At 38.9% G+C, this 19,188-nt stretch overlaps 1 protein-coding gene across 1 annotated transcript in view; it reads left to right on the top strand.

Annotated features, from left to right (window-relative positions):
• Positions 1-19,188, top strand: part of AGBL4 (AGBL carboxypeptidase 4) — a 1,405,329-nt gene that overhangs the window by 1,060,087 nt on the left and 326,054 nt on the right. The window contains exon 6 of the mRNA XM_057530807.1: positions 1,574-1,613. Coding sequence (XP_057386790.1) covers positions 1,574-1,613 — 40 coding nt within the window. The remainder of the gene's footprint in view (positions 1-1,573; positions 1,614-19,188) is intronic.

The raw sequence follows: 19,188 nt of genomic DNA, 5'->3' as shown, positions 1-19,188 counted from the left end.
TTCATATAACTGGTGGGGACATTGCTGAGGGGATTCCTGTACTGGTGGCAGGTCAGACTCAATGACCTTTGAGCTCTGGTACCAATAATTCTATGAAAAGGGGCAAGGCAGGTTTTATAAACCAAGGGACACATGGTCTATAATAATAACAAAACATTAATACAAAAATAGCTCTTTGTATTAAGTACCTATTAAGTACCAGGCATCATGCTAAGTGATTTATTGTGCATTATCGTATTTTGGACTTTCAAGCCAGGATTAGAACTGACTGAATTCTAACCCTGGCTCTCTCATTCAGTGAAGATGTGGTCTTAGGCAGATAATTTCTCCTGTCTGAACCCCATGTCCCTCTGTTGTACAGTACCAACCCTGTAGGATTGCCAAGAGTGTAAGAAGAAATGACACATCAAAATGCCTGGTACTGTGCCTGGCCTACATTCGGTACTCAAAAAATGTTGCTGCCTTCTCCTTTCTGCTTAAGGAGAATTTCAGGAAGCCATTCTAGGGGAGAGGCAAGATAAAGAGGGAAATGCAGGTGAGGTGAAATATGGCAAAGGACCCACTGGATGAAGTACCAGATAATCAGAAACTCCTGCAGTGTGTATCCTTGAAGCAGTGGTTCTCAAAGTGAAGTTTGTTAGGACCCCTTTTTAAGACAAAAAATTACGTATTAATGGAAATTGCTATTAATGGAAAATCAAGTGTAGGAAAGAGACAGAGGTTGACTGAGGCTTAAGGAATCCTGACTTAAGCCTTTAAGAGAGTTGCTTACCACTGCCCCATCCTCAGCCTACAATACCGTCTTCTCCACCCTCAGGTTCCCATGACATCCAGTTCAGGACTAGGATTCTCCATAAGCATGGTGTGATAGGGGGCGAGCCTACTGAGATCTTGACCACCTCAGCCCTTGGGGCCAAGGCTAGCTGCCTCCAAACAAGAGCAACTTCATCTATATGGGCTAGTGTACCTGACAAATATTATTTTCTTTGAATGTTGTATGGTACAGAGAGATGAGGATTCGGTTAGAAAAGTAATGGTTTGATCATCAGTAGTTGAAATTGTCATAGCATTGTTGAGCAGATTTAATAAATAAACCAGCCCCCAGGAGTATCTTGGTTAGAAAGGAGTATCAGGAGGGTGACAGTGACTTAAGGACCCAAGGCAAAGAGGGTTGCCAGGATATCAGACACGTAACCAGTACAGCCAGTGTGACCAAAGAGAAATCTACGGCTGCCTGGTACAGAGGATTGAGCCATAGCTGGGAGTCTGGAAAGGGACTTTCTTTGTGGCTCTAGGTAAGCCACATTCCTCTCATGGCCTCATTTTCCCTAAATATAAGATAGGTTTGACTGGAAGGTCTCTAAGGCCCTCTCGGCTCTGACCAGAAAGGCTGTCCGTTCCCCCTTGTCTCTAGGGTGCAAGGCCTCCCTGCAGAGCTGTGAGACGACGTCCTCCACAATACCGCCTGCTTTGTGTGTCTGAACATCCCCTTTGCATGTTCACCCTGACCTGCTAAGCAACAAGTTTGGCTCTGGCTTGAATCAGTGCTCTCACAATGTGTTTTCTTTTGCAGCAACAGCGGCACCTAGACCTCCTGACGATAACCAGCCCTGGTGAGTAGGTGTGGCCATTCTGCTTTGGCTTTTCCCTTATTTCCCAGAGTGATGTCTGGTTGTCTATCCAAATGCAATTCCTGCCCTCCTCCTTTGGCTTCCTGAATGAACAGCAGAATTCTTGTGTCATGAATGATCCTTCTCCCCCATCCTCTACCCCACAGGCAGTTTCTCTTCTCTTCCCCAGCTCTGTGCTGCCTTGTCTTGACTCTGCAGATGGCAGGGTTGATACTATGATGTTGCTGCATATTCCAGGGCCAGGTTCTCCCCAGATCACTCAGTGGATCCAAGTGTCAAGGAAGTGCCCTGGTCTCCTGAGAAATAAGTTTTAAAATCATGGGGAATGGGGAAACTGCCTGGTAGATGGCATGGAATGAAGGGAGGACAGTTAATGAGGAAAGGCCAGTCTGGGGAAGTGACCAGGTTTGGTCTCCTGTGACTCTTGTCACTCACCTTTAGGAAGGACAAGTCCCACAACAAAGCTATGGCCCTGGGATTTAAAGCTCCTTTCCTTCCCCTCGGTCTGGCATATAGCCCAGAGAAAAGTTGAGCAGTTTAGTTTTACCAGAAGGTATTTTATTTCAATTTGGGAACTTGAGGCAAAACTGGCCAACAAGAGATGCTGTTCTCTCTTGGAATCCAAGGAGACGGTGGTGCCAACAGTGAGCATTCAAGAGTGGGTATGGTGGTCCATCTTCATTCATTGGTGATGTCCTAAATACTTAATGGCCCCGGTGGCCCTCTACTGTGCTGGGCATTAACACTTTGGTTACCGGACTGTGGGGAGATGGCATCCTGAGGAACGGACTGGTGTGGGGGAGTGGTCACATGGCAGGGTTGGGGAGCTCTAGGAGTGGCTAATTACCAATAAATACGGAGGTATTTCAGTATTTTAGTAACCAATATAGCTGGGCCATGTCATCCTGCCTACCACCCAGCCTGTTGCTGTGTCCAGGGCCAGTTGGCTTGCAAGGAGATTGAGAAATTGTCCTCTGCAGGCACTGTCTTAGCACAAAGGCTGGTTGTCTGTCTATGTAACTGAGATATAAGACAATGACTGCAAATGTAATTTGGATCCACCCAGTTCGGGTGGCCTTACTACATTTCCACCTGATAGATCTCTTTGAACTTGGGACTTCAGAAGAACAAACATGAACTAGTTTGAAAATGTTCAATCTAACCCATAGAATGAACTGTGTTTAACAAGTATATAATTAACATATATAGAAATTCCAAATCATGGGCTAATATAATTAGAATGGCTCAGTTGTGTGACCTACCAATCCTTTCCCACTAAGGTGTTGGTAAGTGATTATCTTTGTCCTGTCCGGTTAGTTGCTTTCCTTCATGATTGTTTTCTGTTCTGCTCCACAAATGCTGACCCAGATTGCCTGCTTTCACATTCTAGTCTCATCTGGTCACACCCTGATATGATGCTGACATATGAATTGGAGAGGTTTCTTGATCTGTCTTCAGTTGCTTTAGAAGGAGACTTTTAGACTCTGTTAACTGCATTTCTTTTGCACCAGCTCTTTCCGTTCCTAATTGCTACTGCACAAATTCAAGCAGAATAGTTGTGACTCTCAGTGCACTCTTTTTGGGCACACTGTTAAGCACTGCCAGAGTTTAGAATGGTTTATAATTTTCCCTACTTTTAGATGAGGAAAGACTATTTTCTGGGTCAAAGCTTCTCAAAAGTCATGTTGTGTCACACGAGTATACAGTACTGCAAATAGGCTACATTTGTGTGATATTGTAAGATATACACTTGTGATATATTGATCCACCCATCTCTCAGGGGTACAGGTAGGTCCCAGGATAACTGAGCCGCCAAGGTGGTAGCCTCTACTCCAGTGTACCAAATATTATCCATGTGTGTCATGACTTGGAAAGGTTAGGAAAGACCGTGAGGCTATGTATTACCTGAACAACCCTAGTCCATGTCAAAATCACTTCCCTCTACTGTTACTAACTGTCTCTCACTTTCAAAGTCATCTCCATTCCCCACCTCACCAGAAGCTGCTGCAGCTAGCAAGGGGCATGCTACCTCTCTGGGGATGCCAGCGGGAGGTGCTAGCTTGTTTGCACTCGTCACCAGACCATCCTCAACACAGAACTGCAGTCTGATGCTACCACTCCTCATCAGCTAGGAGCCTTCAGAAATGCTGGCTGGGAATTTGGAAGCCTTAAAACTCTGTGTTATCTTCTTTACACTCTTATTTTGTTCATCGTGAATAATTTTGAATACACAGAAAAGAGTAGAGATAAAATGAAGAGTAATCTATTGCCCCCCTCACCACCAAACAGCTTGGCTTTATCATATCAACATTGTACCATATATGCTACAGAGTCCCCTATTAAAAAAATTATAGATCTAGTTGAGACTTTTCTGTACTCCTAGCTGATTGCATCTCTCTCCCTTCACTCTATAGGTAACCACTGTAATAAATTCAATGATTTTCTATATCTATATATCCAAAAATATGACTGGTATAACTGGTATTGTTTTACAAATTCCTATAAGTGATATCACACTATAAATGTCATACTGAACTTTTCCCTTACTTATTATACTGTAGAGATTCATTCATGTGAATACATGTAGCTCTGGTTCAATCATTTTAACTGCTATATAGTATTCCACTTATGATTACATCACAATTTCTTTTTCTATTTTATTGATCATAATTTAGGTTATTTCCAGTTTTTTTGCAATTTTAAATAATACTACTTGGAGCATTTTGTGCATAAGCATGAGAATTTATCTAGAGCATATAACTAGGAGAAGAATTACTGATTACATGCATCTTCAAATTTACTGTATAATGGCCAGTTGTTTTCTAAAGTAGTTGAACAAATTTATACTTCAAAGTATAAGAACAGCAAAGTATAATAGTTTCCATTTCTCTGAATCCTCCACACTTGGCATCATCAGACAAATTTTTACCAGTCATCATGATAAATATAAAATGTTATCCCATTGCTTTTATAATATGTGTTTCCCTGATTACTGGTGGGGTTTAATATCTTTTCATATGTTTATTGGCCACTTTTGCTTTCTTCTGTGAACTGACTTTTCATATCATTTGTCCATTTTCTCTTGGGTTGTTTCTTTTTATTGATTTTTAATTCTTTGTTGTTCTGCATGTTGATACTTAGTCACTTAACATGCATTGCAAATATCTTACCCCAGATGGTGGCTTGTGTTTTTTGATTTATGATGTGTTTTGATTTATGGAAGGGATTTTTGGTTTGTTTTAGTGTAGCTGAATGTATGAATATTGCTTTATGAGCTTTGCTTTTGTGACTTATTTAAGAAATCCTTCCCTACCTGAATATCATATTCTCCTGTATTCTAAAAATTGTCAAGTTTTACATCACACTTGGGTATTTATCTCATTTAGGACTGATCATTGTGTATGATATGAGCTGGGGATTTAATTTGTTGTTTACATATAGATAACCCATTATCTCAGTATCATTCAACAACTAGTTCATTCTTTCTTCCACTTATTAGCAATTACACATGATGATGATGATGATGATGATGATGATGATGATGATGATGATGAAGAGCCAACTGACTTTTCCTACACAGCTTATAAATTTTTGTGTTCTCCTGTTTATTGCATCTCAAGATTTTCCTGTTACCTTATTAAAGTAGATCCCTTAATAGCTGTTTTAGTGAGAGTCCATGAGAAACGATCTTAATCTGTATATGTTCTTATTTTGACTTCAATTTGGGATGATAGTTTGGCTAGGTATAAATTCTAGCTTGAGGAGGGCTTCCCTTCATTCTTTGAACATTTTTTTTTCATTTTTTTCTGACATCCACAGTTGCTAATAAGAAGTCTGCCAGTATTTGTTTATGGTAACTTATCTTTTCTTGGGTAGGTTTAAAGATTTTCCTTTTGATCTTCATGCTCTGCTTTTTCATTTTAATGTGTCTGGATGTGAATTTATTTCTGTTTACCCTGCTTGGTACTCTGAGTAGTCTTTCTACCTGAGAATCTATGTCTTTCTTTAATTCTGAGAAATTATTGGCAAATTATCCCTTCAAAGATTGCTTTTTCTTCATTCCTTTGATTCTCTTCTTCAATAATTTCTATTAGATGAATGTTGGATTCTCTCAAGTGGCCCTCCATGATTCTTTACTAATTTTTCATAATTTTTAGCATTTTATTTTACTGCATTGATCCTGAGTTCCCCAAAAGTAACTTGAATTCATAAACTCACTTTTTGACCATATCTAGTCTGGATTATTTTCCTGTCTTTTTCAATATTTCAATGATTATTTTTAATTTCCAAGATTTCTAATTTTGTTCATATCCACCTGCTCTTGTTTTATTTCTGCCTGTTCTGTTTCATAATTTCTTATTCTGTTTTAACATTTTCATTTGTTTCTTCCAACACCTTCAATATGCCTATTTTAAAATCTTTGTTCTATAAAATAAGTTTCATCTGGAGTGAATTCAAGTTATAACTGTTGATTTTGTTTAGTATCATTTTTAGCATTTAATTTCTTCATGTGTTTTGAAATTTTAATTTGTAATATCACTTTGAGAAGGAAGTTTTCTGTTACTCTCTGTCCCCAGCCCTGACTACCACCCCCCCCACCCCCGCAAACTCCCACTATGCTCACATATCCCTATATGGTGGATTTTGCAGTTGACTCTACCCATATTTTCAGTATAGGACCTGGTAAATATTGGGGATATGGAGATCCAGTGAAAAAAGTCAGCAGGATAGTTTAACATTGCTTCTGTTTCCTTTGTCTATATTCCTTGCCTCTCTAGGCCTACAGCACACAGGAGCTCTCTCCCAGAAAGTTCTGCAGCAGCCTTTTTTTTTTCTAGGCTTCTTTCATAGCAGGTGAGCCCCACCCTAGATCCTTGTTCTAAGCAGAAGACCTTGTCTCTGATCCCCATGTCCTATAGAGCACTTTTAGGAGGCTCATAGGAGTCCAACTTTCAGCTGCTACTGCCTGCTGCTATATCCAGATCTCAACAAGCAAGTAGCGTCAGGAGCATGTATCCTTTTGCATTTCTGTACTTTTCAGCCTCATGGAGATATGTCTCTTGCACTGGAGCCCAACTATATATTTTCATTTCTTTTTTTCTTATATTATTCAATATTACTATTTGATGGGAATGAGTGGGTTTATTGAAGCATGAACTTATTTAGTCATTTGTCCCAGAAGTCCAACTATAGTTTTTTTCTTACTTTTTGGAAAGTTTATTCTCCTATAACCTCTTCAACAGAAGGGAGGCAGTATGAGGAAATATTTTTCTCCTACCCAAGTGAGACTTTATCACCAGATTGATGAAAGGGACTATTATTTTTTGGGACTTCCCTGGTGGTCCAGTGGGTAAGACTCCACGCTCACAATGCAGGGGGCCCAGGTTTGATCCCTGATTGGGGAACTAGATCCCGCATGCATCCCTCAACTAAGAGTCTGCATGCCGTGGCTAAGAGTCCGCATGTCACAACTAAGAAGTCTGCATGCCACAACTAAAGATCCCACATACCGCAATGAAGATCCCTCATGCTGCGACTAAGACCCAGCGCAGCCAAAATAAATAATAAATAAATAAATATTTTTTAAAAAGAGAGACAGTTACTTTTTGCACGTGTATATACAAATATATATGTAATTTAAAAAATAAAATTATAATGATCCTGTATAAACTATATAGGAATATAATGTGAACATTTTTTCAATATTATTAAATATTCTCAGAGGGACTGTTATGTAGCTGAAAAGCATTCTATATTAAATTTATCTATTATTGTATATTAAATTGTCCCTGATAATTTAATTATAAATAATACCACAGTGAACACTCTTTTTTTTTTTTTTAATTTTTTATTTATTTATTTATTTATTTATTTATGGCTGTGTTGGGTCCTTGTTTCTGTGTGAGGGCTTTCTCTAGTTGTGGCAAGCGGGGGCCACTCTTCATCGTGGTGCACGGGCCTCTCACTGTCGTGGCCTCTCTTGTTGCGGAGCACAGGCTCCAGTCGCGCAGGCTCAGTAATTGTGGCTCACGGGCCTAGTTGCTCCGCGGCATGTGGGATCCTCCCAGACCAGGGCTCGAACCCGCGTCCCCTGCATTGGCAGGTGGATTCTCAACCACTACGCCACCAGGGAAGCCCCTGAACACTCTTGTATAAAGATTTTTGTGTGCATCTTTAATTATTTCTTTAGGAAAAATTCCTAGAATGAGAATTACTAAGAAAAGTTATACATAGTTCACTAATCATGACAGACTAAGTTACACCAAAGTAATAATGACATCAAAATTACAGAGGCTTAAAAAATAAAGGTTTATTTTTTACTTTTGGTACATTTCTCTCATGGATTGGAGTCGCTTCTGCTCTACTTCATCTTTACTCTGGCACCCAGGCTGACCAAGCATCCTTTATTTGGAACATTGCTCTATGTCTTAGTTTGGGTTCCCTAAGAAGCAGAACTTGAGACAAAGATTTTAATGCAAGTAGTTTATTTGGGAGGTGATCCCAGAGACCTTGGCGGGAGGTGGGGAAGTGATACAAGAAAATGAAGAAAGCTAAGAAAGGTTCGTTATCAAGCAAGCTACCACTGACGGCAAGTGGAATTTAATCCTACAGGGAAACCCTGGAAGTCAGTGTGGAAAATAAGCCTCAGAGTTATCCCTTAGGGGCAGAGGAGTGGGAGTGAGGGTGGGAGTGTTAATTCCCTGACACTTCCAATCTGCTCAATGTATGGATACAGCAGATTCCAGTGGCCCAAGAAAGCCCTCAGGAGAGGTTTGCAGATGTCAGCAATTGGAAAGTATTCAATATGTGCAGAAATAATAAGTGCCAGGAGAATATGTGAGGTTGCAGAAAAGTACTGACAGCACCTGCCATATGGGTAGTCATGGCAGAGGGAAAAGGGAGAGATGGTGAGCCATATACCTTCTCTTAAAAATTTTTAGAAGGGGTCACTTTTGCCCAGATTTCCTATATCAAAGCAAGTCATATGACCACTTCTAATTCAACAAGGTAGAGATGCAGAATCTTCCTACAGGGAAGGGCACTGCATTGAGAAGAGCTAGAATATTTGGCAATGATGTAATCATCTTACCTTTTCACACTTCTAGAAAGATTTTTATGTTCCCACCATCAAGTTAAAAGTGCTGGTCATAGCTTTAAAAAAAAATAACACCTTTATTGAGATATAATTCATGTATAATAAAATTCATCCTTTAAAGTACACCCTTTAGTGGTTTTCAGTACATTCACAGAATTGTACAATCATAACCACTAATTCCAGAACATTATTATTACTCCAAAAAGGAACTCTGTACCCATTCTCAGTCACCCCCCCATTTTTGCCTTCCCCTAGGCCCTGGCAACCACTAATTTACTTTCTATCTCTATGGATTTGCCTATTCTAGACATCTCATATAAATGGAATTGTACAGTATGTGGCCTTTTGTGACTGGATTTTTTTCACTTAGCATAATGTTTTCAAGGTTCATCCATATTACAGCATGTATCAGTGCTTCATTCCTTTTTATTGCCAAATAATATTCCATTGTATGGATATATCACAACTTGCTTACCCATTCATCTAGTGATGAACATTTCAGTTGTTTACATTTTTGGCTACTGTAAATAATGCTGCCAAAGACATTTGTGAACAAGTAAAAACTATGTTTTTCATTCTCTTGGACATATACCTAGGAATGGAATGGCTGGATCATTTGGTAAATGTTAAGGTAAACATTTTGAGAAACTGCCAAACTGTTTTCTAAAGTAGCTGTGCCATTTTGCATTCTCATCAGCAATGTAAGATGTTTCTAATTTCTCTGCATCCTCTCTTATTATCTATCTTTTGATTATAGTCATCCTAGTGGGTGTGAAGTGGTATCTCACAGTAGTTTTGGTTTGCGTTTTCCTAAAGACTTATGATGTTGAACATATTTTCACGTGCTTATTGGCCATTTGTATATCTTCTTTGGAGAAATGTTTAGTCAAGTTGTTTTCCCTTACTCATTTAAATTAGGTTATATTTTGTCTTTTTATTGTTGAGTTGTAAGAGTTTTAAAATGTATACTCTGAGTACAGATACATGATTTACAAATATGTTTTCCTGTTCTGTGGATTGTCTTTTCACTTGCTTGATGTCCTTTAAAGCCAACAATTTTTTTATTTTGATGAAAGTTCAATTTATCTATTTTGTTGCTTTTGTTGCTTATACTTTTGGTATCATATCCAAGAAAACATTGCCTAATGTCACAAAGATGTATTCCTATGAATTAAGTTTTATGTGATATAAGACTCCAATTTGTCTCTTTTGCATGTGATTGTCCAGTTTTGCTAGCACCATTTGTTGAAAAAAAAAACGTGTTCTTTCCCCTGTTGATTTATCTTGGCACCCTTGTCAAATGGTCATTAACTTTTTGATGGTATAGACTAAAAGGACAGCATTTAGGAAGTATCTAAATGTTGGCACTCAGTGCCAGAACTGTGTTAGGCACTCTACATGTATTTTTCATATAATTCTCCCCACTGTCCCATAAGACATAAGTCCCAAGTCATCTTTCCTGACTTGCAGATGAGAAAGGAAGGTGCTGCTCGATTAGAATTACCCACATAAATACAGTTAATAAGTGAGTGATGGAATCAGGATTCAAATACAGATCTGTCTGATCCTAAATCCTTTACCTTTTCTACTGCTACATATAAATATTACTTCGTGTGTGTTATTGGCGCACAGAGTCTTCTTTCTCAGACAGAATTAAAGCTGACCTACTTTGCTGGTGATAAGGAAAGCGTGAAATGTTGGGGACATCATAGTCATGGGGCTTTTCCACTAACTAGGCTGCATTCTGAAGAGACAATTGATTTCCTTAAAATATCACAGAAACTTCCAGAAAAAAATCACAGCTAGATTTGTTCCTGATTACAAATATCCACACACAAAAATTTATCCCCTCTTAACCTTGTTAAAACAATACCTATGTTAAATGGTGACTGAACCTGCTGACCATTACATGACAACTTTGGGCTTTGTCTCCAGTTAAAGTCCCCCATGATGTAAATGTAGCCCCTCTGAAGACTAAAGGAACAAGAGAGGCCAAACTAGCCATTATTCCTGCTTCATGGCCATTTTTAGAGCCAGCAAAGCCTATGGAGCCAGTCCAGAGGGGCCAGGACCAGATGTGAAGCCAAGCCAGGGTACTCCCGACCTCACGGCCAGAAAGTCAGCAGCACAGTGAATACACACAGAGAGGATGGTTCAAAAAAATGCATGCACATCATTAAAACAACTTTAAAGAGATCTTTAAAGGAGATAAACAAATTACTCCTAGTCCCACAGCCTTAGCACAATAAAAAACCTAATTCTATTTATACATTGTTCCCTTTCAGTTCTTGTCTATATGCAGAAACATATTTACATAATTGCAATCACAGTAAGTTTTTATGTACATCTTTTTTCACTTAACATTATTTCATAAACAATCTTCATGTTGCTATGTAGTTTGCATATTTACCATCTTTTTATAATAACTTTGTCTATTAAAAAGTTGCACACGCCCATAGTACAAATTTTGAAAAACACAGATAAGTTAAAAAGATGAAATATCAGTTATCTCCCAGAGGCAATCACTGTTTAATATTTTAATACATTTACTTCTTTGCCTTTTTTTCTATGCATGTATAATTTTGTTTTACATAGTTGAGATCATATAGAATATAAAATTTTATCCTGATTTTTCACTTAATATTACAACAGAAATATTTTCCCATGCCAATGATGTTGGATATTTAACTTGATTTTAGTTTTTCCATCTTATGAATAATTTATCAACCTTTGTGTATATAGCTGTGTCTACATTTTAGGTTGTTGTCTTAAGATAAATTACTAGGGATGGAATTACTAGATCCATGAGCATTTTATGAGCATTTTAAAGGCACACTTATTCTTAAAAGCTCTACTCTCTTGCATCTTTTAAATGTAGCCTGGTTTACAAAAATACACGTCTTATTGTTGTGCATTTGTGTTATTTCCAGATGTTTTTCTCTTATAAATGACTCTACCATAAAATTATTTGTGAAAAAAGCTTTTACTTCTTTTGCATAAGTTTTTTATCTGGCTATTTTAAAAGTAGAATTGCTGGGCCAAAGAGCATTAATATATTTAAGGAATTATTAAGTCTTACTGCCAACTCATTTTCCAGAAAGGTTGTATCAATTTACATTCCCACTTCCATCCCCCAACCTACATCTTTCATGTCAACAGTGAAAAACAGCAGCATTGGGTGTTACTCAGAAGATTTATTAAATCTAAGTAAACAAATTCCAGAATCTGAGAAACACATAAAGGCAGGGAGAAACATGTTTGTTCTCATAGTCCCCAGGAGTCCTGAGAAATCTACATAGGATGCCATATCCCAGGACTCAGGTAAGGAGGTTAATGAGAAGGTCAAGGGTTCCATTTTGGAGCATCCAGATGGGTGGGCTGTGCTCTGGGAAGGGGAATTGGAGGTGTGGCATCCAAAAGCACCATAGTGGATCAGCATAAGGGAGGTCAGGTCAGGAAGGAGCTGGCAAGACCTGAGCCTTCAGACTCAATGCAGGCCACAGGCCAAAAGGAACTGGAATTCAATACATGAAAGGTAAAATTAAGGCACAGGAACTATATGCGTAGGAGTCTTTAATCACAATCTAAATTGATTTAGGCAAAAATAAGTAATTCATTCATTCATAAATAATCCAGAAATAAATCTGCCTTTCTGTGCATCTTGATATAGAGCTCCTAGGACCCAGTTTGTTTTTCTTCTTCTCTTAATTTGCTCCTACCTCCATTCCCAGGCCACGTGGCATCTCAGGATGGCAAAATTGCATTCTCCCAAATTATAGTCCAATAGGAAAAAGCAAGGAACTCTCATCCAGAAGTCCCAGCAGAATCTCTGTTGCTTATCATTCTGTGATTGGGTCATTATGACCTCATCTTTAAACAAGTATCTGTGTACGGGGAAGGCTACTGTGCTGATTGTCTGAGAGTTGAATTATAAACATCATCCATGGGGGATAAATTAAGACCTGACATGACCTGGAAATGGCACAAGATCACACAAATTTTGTAATGACTATCTCTGTGGCCAAACTAAACCCAACTGTGTGAATGAAGGTCTGAGAGCAGAGCAAACATTGATCTGTTCTGTAGCAGCCCTTCTATCGAAAAGAATAGACCCAGTAGGGGCTGCAGAGCTAGAATCTCTGGACAGAGACAGGAATCGTCATCAAGTGGAGGCTGTTCGTTGGACCGAGGGAGGGCCTTCCTGGTTAAAGCTAGACCCATACCAGTAGCTAAGGGTACTGAGACCAGGCACCAGGCCCTAGGATAGCAGCCAGAGACCAGGAACTAGGCTTAACAGATACGGAGCAGGATGCCAGCCTTACCTGGGAGTCAACTTTCAACAGTAGTCAAAGTATGGAACCAGGTAGACCTGGATTCCAATCTTGATTCTCCCACTTCTTGGCTCCAAGCTCTTAAGAAAATTATTTAACTACTTTGTGGCTTAGTTTTTCGTTAAATATGGATGGTTACACCTACTTCACAGGAATGAAATGAAGATTAAGTGAGGTAATCATGGCAGTAAAGCCCCTAGCATATTATTAATATTAGCATGAAAATGCTATACACACTAGAGGCCAGAACAGCTTTATTGATCAAACTAGGCCTTTATAATGGGGTTTGAGAGAAAGAGGAATACTTATCTGGCCTTAGCTGGGAGGACATTTGTTCTTTTGGTTCTCGTTGGTTCAGGGACTAGAGCACTAAACCCACAGGCTAAAAGGTCTACAACAGTGTTAGGCTGTCTCTGCGCTGCTAAAATGTATGTAGGCAAGTGTGATACACCCTGGCCTGAAACAGTGCAATTACAATCACCCCAGTCTAGCCAGGAGATAGAATAAGAGATTAGTAATTTATACATCTGAGTTGTCATTTCCTTCATGGGGACGGCAGGGAAGGGGGTACTGATTTTCTCTCATTAGTCATTATATTAGGTGTCCATGGGAACACTGTATTTTAAAGTCCTTCCCAAAGAAGTAACCATTATTTTTATTTATTTATTATTACTATTTTACATTTTCAAAGAAGTTTTGGAGAAATTACCAAGACATTTTGATACCAAGGATAATTGTTATTTCTCTCTATTCTCTCATTCTCTCTCTCTTTTTTTAACCTGTATGTGGGAGGGGGGCAAGAACTTTTTAAAATTGTATTTATTTATTTTTACATACACATGTATCTATTCTTTTTCAAATTCTTTTAGGTTGTTACAGAATGTTGAGCAGAGTTCCCTGTGCTATACAGTAGGTTCTTGTTGATTATCCATTTTAATTTAAAAAAATTTTTTTACTGCTGTTTACTATATTTTTATTTATTTATTTATGTTCTTAATTTTTGGCCGCACCATGCACGGCACGTGGGATCTTAGTTCTCCGACCAGGGCTCGAACCCACACCCCCTGTACTGGAAGGTGGACTCTTAACCACTGGACTGCTGAGGAAGTCCCTGGTTATCCATTTTAAATATAGCAGTGTGTACCTGTCAATCCCAAACTCCCTAACTATCCCTCCCCACACTTCCCCCGGGTAGCCATAAGTCCATTCTCTAAGTCTATGAGTCTGTTTCTGTTTTGTAAGTAAGTTCATTTGTATCATTTTTTTTAGATTTCACATATAAGCGATATCATATTATATTTCTCTTTCTCTGTCTGACTTCCTTCACTCAGTATGACAATCTCTTGGCCCATCCATGTTGCTGCAAATGGCATTATTTCATTATTTTTAACAGCTGAGTAATATTCCATTGTATATATGTACCACATCTTCTTTATCCATTCTTCTGTCAATGGACATTTAGGTTGCTTCCATGTCTTGGCTATTGTAAACAGCACTGAAATGAATATTGGGGTGCATGTATCCTTTCGGACCATGTATTTCTCTGGGTGTATGCACAGGAATGGGATTGCAGGATCAAGTGGTAGTTACATTTTTAGTTTCTTAAGGAACCTCCATACTGTTCTCCATAGTGGCTGCACCAATTTATCTTCCCATGTGTGGTAAGCACTTTTAAGATCTACTCTCCTAGCAACTGTCAAGTGTGCAGTATGGTATTGATAACTGTAGTCACCATGTTGTACATTAGATCTCCAGAACTTATTCATCTTATAACTGGAAGTGTGAACCCTTTGACCACCATTACCTATATCCTCCACCCTCTAGCCCCTAATAACCACTAATCTACTCCCTGTTTCTATGAGTTTGGTGTTCTAGATCCCACATATGAAATCCTACAGTATTTGTCTTTCTCTGTCTGACTTATTTCACTGAGTGTAATGCCATGAAGCCTCATCTATGTTGTCAGAAATGGCAGGATTTCACTCTTTTATGGCTGAAATATATGTATATTGCATTTTGGACACTTAGATTGTTTCCACATCTTGGCTATTGTAAATAATGCTACAATGAACATGTGGATACAGGTAGATTTTTGAGACAGTGATTTCATTTCCTTTAGATATATAATCAGAAGTGGGATTGCTGGACCATATGGTAGTTCTGCTTTTAATTTTTTGAGGAACTTCCATACTGTTTTTCACAGTGACTGTACCAATTTACATTCCCACCAACAGTACACAAATCCTTGCCAGAACTTATAATCTCTTTTTGATAATAGCCATTCTAACAAATGTAAGGTGATACCTCACTGCGGTTTTGATTTGCATTTCCCTGATGATAAGTGATGTTGAGCAACTTTTCCTGTACCTTGGCCATATGTGTGTCTTTTTGGAAAAATGGCTGTTCAGGTCCTCTGCCAATTTTAACTCACTTTTTTTGTTGTTTTGTTTGTTTTGTTTTTGTTGTTGTTTCTTTTTGCTATTAAGTTGTATGAGTCCTTTCTCATATATTTTGAATATTAACCCTTTATCAGATATATGGTTTGAAAATATTTCCTACCATTCCATAGGTTGTCCTTTCGTTTTGTTGATCATTTCTTTTGCTATGCAGAAACTTTATAATTTGATGCAGTCTCATTTGTTTATCTTTGTTTTGTTGCTTGTGCTTTTGGTGTCATATTCAAAAAAATCATTGCCAAGACCAATGTCAAAGAGATTTTCCCCTATGTTTTCTTCTGGGACTTTTACAGTTTCAGATCTTACATGTAAGTCCTTAATCCATTTCAAGTTAATTTTTGTGAGTGATGTAAGATAGGAGTTCAATTTCACTCTTTTACATATGCATATGAATATCCAGTTTTACCAACACCATGTATTGATTAGATTATCTTGTCTACATTGTGTATTCCTGGCTCCCTTGTCAAATATTAGTTGACTGTATATGCATGGGTTTATTTCTGGGCTCTTGATTCTGTTCCATTGGTCTATGTGTGACAAATAGTGACTATAGAGATTGAAGTATTTTATGCTAGTACCATACTATTTTGATTACTGTAGCTCTGTAGTAGATTTTGACATCAGGAAGTGTGATACCTCCAGCTTTCTTCTTTCTCAAGATTGCTTTTTTGATTCCTACAAATTTTAGGACCATTTTTCCTATAAAAAATACAAATTGGAATTTTGATAGGGATTGCATTGAATCTATAGGTGGCTTTGGAAAGTATGGACATTTTAACAATATTAATTCTTCCAATCCATGAACATGGGATATACTTCCATTTATTCATATCTTCTTCAATTACTTTCATCAATGTCTTAAAGTTTCCAGCATAAAGATCTTTCATCTCCTTAGTTAAATTTATTCCTAGATAACCTCATCCACCAGAGGGAAGACAGCAGAAGCAAGAAGAACTACAATCCTGCAGCCTGTGGAACAAAATCCACATTCACAGAAAGACAGACAAGATGAAAAGGCAGAGGGCTATGTACCAGATGAAGGAACAAGATAAAACCCGAGAAAAACAACCAAATAAAGTGGAGATAGGCAACCTTCCGGAAAAAGAATTCAGAATAATGATAGTGAAGATGATCCAGGACCTCGGAAAAAGAATGGAGGCAAGGATCGAGAAGATGCAAGAAATGTTTAACAAAGACCTAGAAGAATTAAAGAACAAACAAACAGAGATGAACAATACAATAACTGAAATGAAAACTACACTAGAAGGAATCAGTAGCAGAATAACTAAGGCAGAAGAACAGATAAGTGACCTGGAAGACAGAATGGTGGAATTCACTGCTGCAGAACAGAATAAAGAAAAAAAGAATGACAAGAAATGAAGACAGCCTAAGAGACCTCTGGTACAACATTAAGTGTAACAACATTTGCATCATAGGGTCCCAGAAGGAGAAGAGAGAGAGAAAGGACCTGAGAAAATATTTGAAGAGATTATAGTCGAAAACTTCCCTAACATGGGAAAGGAAATAGCCACCCAAGTCCAGGAAGCATAGAGAGTCCCATACAGGATAAACCGAAGGAGAAACACGCCGAGACACATAGTAATCAAATTGGCAAAAATTAAAGACAAAGAAAAATTTTTGAAAGCAACAAGGGAAAAACAACAAATAACATACAAGGGAACTCCCATAAAGTTAACAGTTGATTTCTCAGCAGAAACTCTACAAGCCAGAAGCGAGTGTTAGGACATATTTAAAGTGATGAAAGGGAAGAACCTACAACCAAGATTACTCTACCCAGCAAGGATCTATTAAGATTCAATGGAGGAATCAAAAGCTTCACAGACAAGAAAAAGCTAAGAGAATTCAGCACCACCAAACCAGCTCTACAACAAATGCTAAAGGAACTTCTCTAAGTGGGAAACACAAGAGGAGAAAAGGACCTACAAAAACAAACCCATAACAATTAAGAAAATTGTAATAGGAACATACATATCGATAATTACCTTAAACGTGAATGGATTAAATGCTCCAACCAAAAGACACAGGCTTGCTGAATGGATACAAAAACAAGACCCATATATATGCTGTCTACAAGAGACCCACTTCAGGAGATTAACCAAGATGGTGGAGTAGAAGGATGTGCTCTCACTCCCTCTTGTGAGAACACCAGAATCACAACTAGCTGCTGGACAGTCATCGACAGGAAGACACTGGAACTCACCAAAAAAGATACCCCACATCCAAAGACAAAGGAGAAGCCACAATGAGACAGTAGGAGGGGCACAATCAGAGTAAAATCAAATCCCATAACTGCTGGGTGGGTGACTCACAGACTGGCGAACACTTATACCACAGAAGTCTACCCACTGGAGTGAAGGTTCTGAGCCCCATGTCAGGCTTCCCAACCTGGGGGTCTGGCAACGGGAGGAGGAATTCATAGAGAATCAGACTTTGAAGCCTAGTGGGAATTGATTGCAGGACTCCAACAGGACTGGGGGAAACAGAGACCCCACTCTTGGAGGGCGCACACAAAATAGTGTGCGCATTGGGACCCAGGGGAAGGAACAGTGACCCTGGGGAAGACTGAACCAGACCTACCTGCTAGTGTTGGAAGGTCTCCTGCAGAGGCAGGGGGTGGCTCTGTTTCACCGTGGGGACAAGGACACTGGCAGCAGACGTTCTGGGAAGTACTCCTTGGCATGAGCCCTCCCAGAGTCTGTCAGTAGCCCCACCAAAGAGCCCAGGTAAGCTCCAGTGTTGGGTTGCCTCAGGCAAGACAACCAACAGGGAGGGAACCCAGCCCCACCCATCAACAGTCAAGTGGATTAAAGTTCTACTGAGCTCTGACCACCACATCAACAGTCAGCTCTACCCACCACCAGAGCCTCCCATCAAGCCTCTTAGATAGCCTCAACCACCAGAGGGCAGACAGCAGAAGCAAGAAGAACTACAATCCTGCAGCCTGTGGAACAAAAACCACATTCACAGAAACACAGGCAAGATGAAAAGGCAGAGGGCTATACACCAGATGAAGGAACAAGATAAAACCCCAGAAAAACAACTAAATGAAGTGGAGATAGGCAACCTTCCAGAAAAAGAATTCAGAATAATGATAGTGAAGATGATCCAAGACCTCAGAATAAGAATGGAGGCAAAGATCTAGAAGATGCAAGAAATGTTTAACAAAGACCTAGAAGAATTAAAGAACAAACAAACAGAGATGACCAATACAATAACTGAAATGAAAACTACACTAGAAGGAATCAATAGCAGAATAACTGAGGCAGAAGAACAGATAAGTGACCTGGAAGACAGAATGGTGGAATTCACTGCTGTGGAACAGAATAAAGAAAAAAGAATGAAAAGAAATGAAGACAGCCTAAGAGACCTCTGGCACAACATTTAACGCAACAACATTCACATTATAGGGGTCCCAGAAGGAGAAGAGAGAGAGAAAGGACCAGAGAAAATATCTGAAGAGATTATAGTCAAAAACTTCCCTAACATGGGAAAGGAAATAGCCACCCAAGTCCAGGAAGCGCAGAGAGTCCCATACAGGATAAACCCAAGGAGAAACATGCCGAGACACATAGTAATCAAATAGGTAAAAATTAAAGACAAAGAAAAATTATTGAAAGCAGCAAGGGAAAAATGACAAATAACATACAAGGGAA

The sequence above is a fragment of the Balaenoptera acutorostrata genome, chromosome 1 (assembly GCF_949987535.1).
Source record: "Balaenoptera acutorostrata chromosome 1, mBalAcu1.1, whole genome shotgun sequence".
In the NCBI taxonomy this organism is placed as follows: Eukaryota; Metazoa; Chordata; class Mammalia; order Artiodactyla; family Balaenopteridae; genus Balaenoptera; species Balaenoptera acutorostrata.
The sequence above is the reverse complement of the archived record's forward strand: the minus strand, read 5'-3'. Positions and strand labels throughout refer to the sequence as shown.